Source organism: Capsicum annuum, chromosome 7 (assembly GCF_002878395.1).
Source record: "Capsicum annuum cultivar UCD-10X-F1 chromosome 7, UCD10Xv1.1, whole genome shotgun sequence".
NCBI classification, from domain to species: Eukaryota; Viridiplantae; Streptophyta; class Magnoliopsida; order Solanales; family Solanaceae; genus Capsicum; species Capsicum annuum.
This window is the reverse complement of record NC_061117.1, coordinates 226,634,335-226,644,066: the sequence shown is the minus strand read 5'-3', so window position 1 is coordinate 226,644,066 and position 9,732 is coordinate 226,634,335. Positions and strand designations below refer to the sequence as shown.

Sequence of the window (9,732 nt, the reverse complement as noted above, 5' to 3'; positions counted from 1 at the left end):
GAAAAACATCCAAATGACTTATTTTGGAAGTAAAAAGGAGCAAGTAAAGGGGAAGAGGTAAGATGAAAGAAAAAGAGAGAGATTAGATGGTAATTAATGAAGGGAGAAGAAAGGGGTTAAAAGGTAATAAAGGGGCAGCAGCTGGTGAGGAGTCGGAGTCCCATTTTTGCATTTATTGCCTCCATTACTGACGGTGACGCCTTTTTCCCTCGCTCCAAATCCCATTTATTACTAATCCCGTATAATGCCAAATCACTATTATTATTATTATTTCAACTTTTAATTTAATGTAATAATTTTATTTTATTTCATTTATTTATAGTACTAGACTAGTAGTGCGATCAAATCAATTGGCCATTTATAAAACCCCCTTTTCCAACTCCACTTTTCTTCTGCCTCTCAGATTTTTATTTCTCTATATTATCATCAGCATAATACTAATAATTTAAAGGAATGATGGCAGCTGAAGTTAGCTCTCTGGTTAGGATTTTGAACGCTGGTGGTGGTGCCTTGAATGATTCATCATCTTCATCATCATCGTCGTCGTCATCAGTGAACAAATCTACAGGTTTAATAACGAGGGACTTGCTGGGAGGATGCCGCTCCCTTGATTCTAAGGAACTCGACCTTGATTTGCAGGTTCCTTCTGGCTGGGAAAAGCGCCTCGACCTCAAGGTATCCCCCTCCATTGAATTCAATTTCTCATTCTCTTTTGATGTTGATTTATAGAACCAGTCGTCTGTTTGTTTCAATCATATCATAATGGTATTGGTAGGAATTTATAAGGCAAAATCATTCCTGTCTGTCCGATCACTATCCTGCCACACGTACGGTTGCAGTATTTATTACTCCACTTTTTTTTATGCCCTTTTTTCGGCTGTGAAAAAGACTTGGTTACTCTGCAACTCTTTTTTTATGATTACTCCATTGGAAGACAATTTCTGTGTGGAGAATTGAGATCGCAGAACATTTAATTTGATAAGTTCAATCTTTTGACACAGTGAGTAGTGCGGTGGAAATATGAGTTATTCATATTGTTTAATTTACATTAATACGAATAGTGTAGAGTGTAGACCATATAATTTGATTTTCTGTTTCTTTTTCTCTGTTGAGCATGGCGATGATCTTACATTTTTTACTGACAAATATATTTGTTGATTTGCACAACAGTCAGGTAAAGTGTATCTACAGAGGTGCAATTCTTCTAATTCTTCGTCGGCGACTTTGGAACAGAAGCAACAAAAGTATCAAGCATTTGGAAAGCTTCAAGACCTTAATTTCCCTCCAGCATCAAAGCAACCCCTCAACCTCTTTGATGAACCAAACTTAGACCTAAAGCTGCTTCCTTCATCGTCCTCTTCACCATCATCGTCGAACTATCACAGTGTATGCACCCTGGAAAAAGTGAAATCTGCTCTGGAAAGGGCGGAGAAAGAAACAACGCGGAAGCGTTCAGTATCAGTGTCAATGTCGTCATCTCCAACATCGAATTCCTCATCCTCGATCAAGGATACAGAGATTGATAAGGAGAACCTCTGTGCTTCTTTTGCTGCTGGCTGTCCTAGTTGCCTGCTTTATGTGCTGATATCTAAGAATGATCCTAAATGCCCTCGTTGCCATACCTTCGTTCCATTACCCGTAACAATGAAGAAGCCTCGAATTGATCTTAACATATCCATGTAAGAGTGAAGAAGAGCCAAGAAATCATTTTGATTTTTTCCCCTTTTTTGTTTGTAAAGATAGAAAATATTATCTTGTAAGTTATAGAATGGTATATACATGTTTCAAACGTTTGGTGTTCCTTCCTTGTTGGCAGAGTAGCATATGAATTCACCAGACCCTCTGAGGCTGTCTTGCCCCTCTCTTTTTTGGGGATAAATGCATTGTTTCATCACACAGTTTAGTCTTTTTGGCAGTATGATCTCTATTGATACGTATTCGCGGACCGCGGTTTATGTCCTTTATTTAGGCAGTATGATCTCTATTCATTCGTATTTGTGCTTTTTTGAAACAATCTTATGATAGCATATTAATATTCATCACTCAAATGCATTTAAATTTTTCATATACTACTAAATTATACATATTATTTATTACTCCCTCCGTTTTAGGATAAGTAAATTGTTGGGGTATTTATTGGTGTTTCAAAATAAGTGAATCATTAAATTTTTTTCAAATTTCAATTAGGTATTATAAGGTCAACTTTTTTTTTTTTGAAATAAAAATGAAAAGTTGTTTTTTTTTTTAATTTTTGTGTTAAAATTCAATAATTCATTTATTATGAAATTGAAAAAATATTTTTTAATTTGTGTATCAAGTTGATAATGAACGAGTATTATCGAGGGATGGAGTGACATGTTGAATTTATGAATTTATAGAAAAGAAAGGTTGGTACATGGTATGAACCAAAGTTGTTGATTCTGCTTGAGCCTGAGTGGAATAATAAAACAGTTGAGTTGAGTGTAGGATTATTATTGTTCGACTTGTCAAATCAGTGTACTAATAATAATGTGAAGCGTCCGTGGGCTGCTAGTCATTAATCCACCAAGCATCCAAAGAGTGGCCCTTTGGCTTAAATCGGTCAAAGGGTCTTCTTTATTTGCTTAACCCAATTTTAGAAATGCAATTCATTCCTAGGAAACCTAGAGAGCACAATCTAATTTTGAAATTGACTCAGGGCATATTAAAAGAAATGAAGAAATAATATAGATGATTTGTTTTTTTCTAATTTTTAAAATAAATTAAAAATAATAATAATAATAAATAAATTCAAAGGAAATATGAAACTACTCTCACAGTTTATTAAATTAGGTGGAAGAGCCAAGGTGGAGGGATGGAAAACAATGATATGTTATTTAATTTTTATCGTCGTAAAATTGAATAACGACACATGTTTGCAATTAGTGCTTCTAGTACGTGTTGTTCGTTTGTGATTTTTTTTTTTTTTTTTTTTGTCAAATTTTAGCCACTACCATTCTAACCATAGCATGGTCTAAATTGGAGTAATATTCAAATTTATTGCTACTATGTATAACTTTTAAACTAAGGGCTTCTCCTAAAATAAGTACCTCCTATACAATATTTTACTTTAGTTTATTGAAATTGAAAGAATACACAGTAAATTAATGGTGATGCAGATTTTTAAGGTCGATGGTTTAATCAATGATGCTTATACTTCCCTTTCATACTTTAAATTCAAATACCTAATTTCTTAGAAAAGAGCCAAACTCCTATTCCTTCAATTAAATTCGTTATTATTATTTTTTCCCTTACTTTATTTGAATGTGGTTGCTTCTCATGAACAAATGAATTGGATTTGAATTTTCTCTCTTTGCAACTCTCACACGCTCCTCTTAAATGTCTGGTTTGAATGACTTCCTTAATTGTTGAAGTCAATATAGTAAAAAAGAAAAAAGAATTAATACGAATATTATTTTTATTACTCTGCTTTTTTATATATGGTTAAATAACATGCTTATACAATCAAGAGCTACAGTGGGATTAATATATAGAATCTCTTCAATATTTCTTATTTAAATATATTGAATGCAAGTCGTAAATATAAATAAATTCTTGATATAAAGCGTTATTCTCTTTAAAGAACGATATATGATCCAATTATCTGATTCTATATAGAGAGATGGAGTGTAAAGAAAGGTAAACCATAATTAACAGTGGGTGGATGAAACTGAAAGTGAGAATACAAAAATGGAGTTACAATTGATGGTGCCTGCATGCATATAATAAAAGCATACTGCTTCCAAAAATTAAATGGTTTGAATGGGGTATCTAACTACATTTAGTGTTGATGACATAATTGCTTCTTTGGTTCAACTAATTAATTGCCACATTTACTATTCTTTTTCAATTTTGCACCTAACTTTCATTTAATACCCATATCCCCTATAGTATTACGTACCTCTTTTAAAACCTCACACCTACTCCCTAGCCTTATTTCTCATGATGTCGAATCTATTTTTTCTTTCTTAATTTCTTCACATTTTATTTACTAATTTCTTTTTTAATACTACTACAAATTGGTGCATTGATTGGTTTAGCCAAATAAAATTTGGTCTCAGTTCAGCTGCCATGAGTAGTAATCAGTCAAAAATCTTTTAAGTACGCCGTGAATTTCTGCATTTATTATAATAGAGTGAATCTCTTTGACTTTCAATTAGTGTTGAGATAAGAATACTCCTTCACTTTATGGAGTTATATACCTCCAATCGATGAAGAATCCCATTATGGTATTAATTACGTTTTACCCAACTCTCTAAGACTGTAAATTAACTAATACTATCACCTTATTAATCTTGATTATAGATGAATCTTTTTTTATTAATATGAGTATAGTTTGGAATAAATAATTAATTATCGCTTGAATTCTTAAATATAGTCAGAGTTGATAATATTTTTATTTTAGCAAATATGTCAAAGTAATTTGAAATGGAGAAAATACTATTTTTGCTTGTTATTTTCTTATAAATATGTCTTTTTGGAAATCCCGTGAAAATTCGTCCTCATTATTCTTTGGGTGCGCATTGAATAAAGCAGATCGATGATGTGTAATAGCTCGCACATCACACCAAAGATGTGAAGTTGTGATTTGTGGGACCATTATTATTTATACCTTTTTAATTTTTTAAAAATATCAGTTACTAATTTTTTATTTTTTAAAAAAAAAGGAATGGCGGGGGGTAACAGAAAGAGAGGTTGAAAGAGTGCATAGGTGTTGTCCAAAATATGCATAGGTGTTGTCCAAAATAGAAGTCATTTCAATATTATTCATAGTTAGGATGGGAGTTTCGTGTCCAATTTGTATATATCCTTAAGTTTTGTAATTTTATTAAATCACCCCTTATTTTTCTAATTATCGTGTCCAATATTAAAAAGTTATATTTATACTATGAATTAATTAATTTTTAGATATTTTTACTTTTTTACTTTAAAAGTTAAATATATTCTTCTTTCTTATTTCTAATACAATTAAAAAGGATAATATAATCTTTTTATTTTTTGACCAAATTTTTATGGTCATTTATCAATATCCTTTTACTTTTAAGATCATCTTCATATGTTAGTACTAAAACGCTAACGTCAGTCAAAGTCATACATTATTGTTGTTATCATCAACATTTATGAGGGGGATGAGATCCCAATTAAATGCACCAGTGTTTGTTTATTTCTTTTGTTGAACCAACGTGTAGCCTTCATCCAACTCTTCTCATTTTTTATTTTTTATTTTCAAAGTATCCCACGGTCGATTCTCCGTTCCTACAAATTTTTTTCATTCAGCAGAGATGAAAATCGAACCCTCAACCTGAACCACCACACCAACTCTTTCTTGTGGTTAACTCTTCTCATTACTCACATACAAGTATACATATACTCTCCTTCCTATTCACTTTATTTCTTGTTCTTATTATATATAATTTAAAATACAAATGATTTTGTAAAATATATAGTAATTGTTATTTTCAACAATTAAGATATAAAAAAATAATATCGTTTTAAAAGTGTGAAAAGCAAAATATGACTAGTGAAATCAATTAATATGAATATGTATGATATTTTATCATAAGAAGCATATAAAGTTTAAAAAAATAGGCAAAGAAAAATGAAGGAGAAAGTAAAACATACTCATTCTTGCATATACATTAAATGCATCCAACTATTCATGGAAAAGGCACGAACGTCCATCATTCAAACCCATCCTTAACTATCCACATTCTAATTGCTTATTCAGATTCGTAAGTCAATTATAGCAGTAATATTCTAAGACTTAAATATATAATTTTCTATTACGTAGAAGTGAGGGTTTCGACATGACATGTTTGTTACAGCAGATTGCTTGTTTCGTGATTTTATTATATCATCTATAATTAATTATTATAAATTATTTTTATGTTAAAAAATTAATAATACTTAATTAAAAAAGTAAAATAGACATTTACGATATATTTGCTTCAGTTGCTTTAATTGTGATTTTACGATATCACCCCTAATTAATTATTATAAGTTATTTATGTATTAAAAAATTAATAATGTTAAATTCGTAATTTTACTATATCACCCTTAATTAAATATTATAAGTCAATTATGTACTAAAAATTAATAATATTTAATTAAAATAAGATAAAATAAATATTTATGATATATCTGCTTCAGCTGTAATTTTACTATATCATCCCTAATTAATTATTATAAGTTATTTATCTATTAAAAAACTAATAATATTTTATTAAAAAAGTAAAATTTAAATTTATAACATGTCTGCTTCAGTTACTTCAACCATAATTTTACTAAATATCACCCCCTATTAATTAATATAAGTCATGTAAGTATTTAAAAATTAATAATACTTAATAAAAAGGGTAAAATATAGAAAATGACAATTAATTTTTGATGTTTTAAACTAACTTAACGTGTTATATGAGGTCCACTTAAATTTTTTCTACAAGTATTTTGTTTATAGTAATTTTCTTGTATCACTTTTAGTTAGTTGTTGTAAGTCATTTAAAACATGTCTCTTTCGTTGCTTCAATCGTGATTTTATTAAATCATCCCTAATTAATTATTATGGCAATCAAAGCATTGTGTCGCTTAAATTGAAATAGAAAAAATATTTTAAATCACAATAATTAAAAATTTAAATTATTTTAAAAATATAATTCACTATCGGTGACACAAAAATTTGGACGAGGAGAGTAACATATATTATTTGAAAGTTACATAAAAAGTATTATAAATTACAATAGTTAACAACTTAATATTTTTTAAAAAAATGAATCTGTGATATATTTCAAAAAATATGTAAAAAAATACTATAAATCACAATAATTAATAATTTAAAAAATTTAAAAGATATAAAATAGTTGATTGACTCTCAAAATTATATTAGTGTCACTTAAATTGGAATAGAAGAAAAGTATTATAAATCACAATAATTAAAAACTACAGTTATTTTTAAAATATAATTGACTATCAGTGTCATAAAAGTTTGGACAAGGAGAGTAATGTATATTATTTGAAAATTACATAAAATATTATAAATTATAATAGTTAACAACATAAAATATCTAAAATCATACTAAATATTTGATTGATTATCTAAATTTTATTTGTATCACATAAATTATGACAAAAAAAAAAGGCCAAAGTCATCGATAGACACTCAAACTTGTTGCCAAAATTCACTTAGACATCTAAACGAAGGACTGTTCCTATCAGACCCCTAAACCCTCCACATTTTGTTTCAATTGGGCATTTTTGGCCCACGTGGCACGACGCGTGTTGTTTAGTCGCGGGTGGCGCGTAACTTGTGAAAAAACTGTCTATGTGGCAAAACTTAACGTTATGTAACGTTACTTTTGCCATCCCTTTCAATTTCCCTCTATTTTAAACCTAATTTCATCTTCTTCTTTCTTTATTCTCTCCTCCATAGCTGATTTTTCTCTCAACTTCTCTTATCTCACTATCAAATTTATCTCATAATTTCTCTTAAATCAATTTTTCCTTTCATTTTTCATGAGAATGTCGGAAAATTTCATTAACATTGAGGTTCCCGATTTGTGTTATTGTTCCGAATTTTGTCCATTAAGAACTTTAAGGACTCCATCAAATCTTGGTCGTACATTTTTTGGATGTAAAGTTTCAAAGGTTTGTATCATTTTGACAGATTTTAATTTTATTTTTTTTGGTGATTTTTTTATTATTCTTTATTTTTTGCATTTTAGGAAAATGGTGGAGTGGGTACTTTAGATGGATTGATCCAAAACCTACAATTTTTGTGCATCAATATCCTGAGGTAGAATCGAGCTTAATGATAAAGTGCAAAGGTGGTGAAAATTCGTGTGATCGATTGAAGCAAAAGCTCAAAGACGTTGAGCAAGAGAGGGACACTTTGTGTGAGAAATTGAAAGATAGTGAAGAGAAGTTGATTTCATTGAGGCAAAAACTCAAAAAAGTTAAACTTGAAAGGGAATGTGCTAAGCTCAAATTGAATAGACTTGTTCTACTTCTTCTCAATGTTCTTACTGTAAAGTAGTTCTTTAATATGGTGTAATAGTTAGTTTGTTGTAGTTGTTTGGTTAGTTTAGTTCGTAATGGATTTGTAATGGTTAGTTTGTAGCAGTAGTAGTAGTTTGTTGTAGTTGTTTGGTTAGTTTGTAGTAGTAGTAGTTTGTAGTAGTTGTTTGAATGAATCCACATGTTTTGTATGACAATCTCATTGTCAATTGGCTACTTTGTGTCTAGTTGTGCAGCTACTTAACCATATAGCCTCTTTGTAACTACTGAAGGTATTGATAAAAATGAACTATATTAGAAACAACACATTCATCTTATTAAAATTGCTCAAGATTGAACTAAAAGTGCAAGCAGCTGGATATCATATTAATACAGCTCAAAATTGAGCTAAAAACTGCATACAGTAAACAAGGTGTTCAAATAAAGCTCAACATTGAGCATAATAGTGTTCAACTGCAGCATGTACCAAAGTCATTAACTGCTGCCTAAGAAAAAGTTGTTCAAAAACTAGTAACACAATTTGTTCAAAGTCATTAACCCTGCTTACAGTACAAATCATTTCTAAATGAATTACTTTTTTGAAGATCCAACTGATGAAGAAAACTTGGCTGCATCTACTTTTTTTCTCTTATTTGCTTTCATTTATTGCAATTGTATGTTGGTGACCGTATCTTTTCCATTCTATTTTAGGCCACTAGGTTTAAAACCAATATCTATATTGGTTGGTGAAGCACTCTTTAAATTTATAATCCCATAAAGAACCCTCTCAGTTGATGTACTAGGTTGCAAAATTAGAAATAATTGTAAGACAATGAACATTGAAAACTTGAATGAAAACATTGTTATAGGTAAATAATGAGACAGAGAGAAATACATTATACACTTGGATTTCAGTTATTGGATCATAGTAAACACCAAAACTAGTTGCAGGCCTTTTGTATGCAGTAGCAGCAACAAATGAGGTAGAATTGTATGGCCTCTTGTTGGTTGGTAAAGGTGGTACTTGACTAGAAGAAGTATTTCTTCCACTTTCAAATGAGGTCCCCCTTGCCTTGACTATTTTTCTTGCCAATCCTTTATCAATCCTTCTTTGACCTCTACCAGAACCACCTCCCCTCTCAACACCACATTGACCCCTACTAGAACCACCTCCCCTATCAGCACCACATTGACCCCAACCAGAACCACCTCCCTTGTCAACACCACATTGACCCCTACTAAAACTACCTCCTCTATCAGCACCATATTGATCCCTACCAGAACCACCCCCTCTATCAGCACCACATTGACCCTGATCAGAACCATCTCTCTTATCAACACCACATTGACCCCAACCAGAACAACCTTCCCTATCAGCGCCACATTGACCCCTATTAGAACCATATCCCCTGTCAACACCACATTGACCCCTACCAGAACTACCTCCTCTATCAGCACCACATTGATCCCTACCAGAACCACATTTACCTTTACTAGCAGTACTTTGACCTCTACCAGCAGCACTTGACACCTTTCTTTGAGGTGGTCTTGGCACAGCAGTTGTGTCAACACAAATAGACCCTGATTGACTAGATGGTGTAGTTGCATATGTATGAAAGGTGGAGCTTGACTGTGAATAAATGTAACACAATATTTTCAACAGTTTTTAATAATAATATTAAGTAGGAGAGGAATATTAAGGTAGCAGAACTTATATAACTTACT

At 30.9% G+C, this 9,732-nt stretch overlaps 1 protein-coding gene across 1 annotated transcript; it reads left to right on the top strand.

Moving 5' to 3' along the window:
* Positions 1 to 445: 445 nt before the first annotated feature.
* LOC107878886 lies at positions 446 to 1,896 on the top strand (the record flags this gene model as incomplete). Its single annotated transcript, XM_016726054.2, is given in 2 exon segments — positions 446 to 675; positions 1,171 to 1,896. Coding segments are annotated over 2 exon segments (735 nt in total). The 3' UTR covers positions 1,684 to 1,896.
* Positions 1,897 to 9,732: the final 7,836 nt, after the last annotated feature.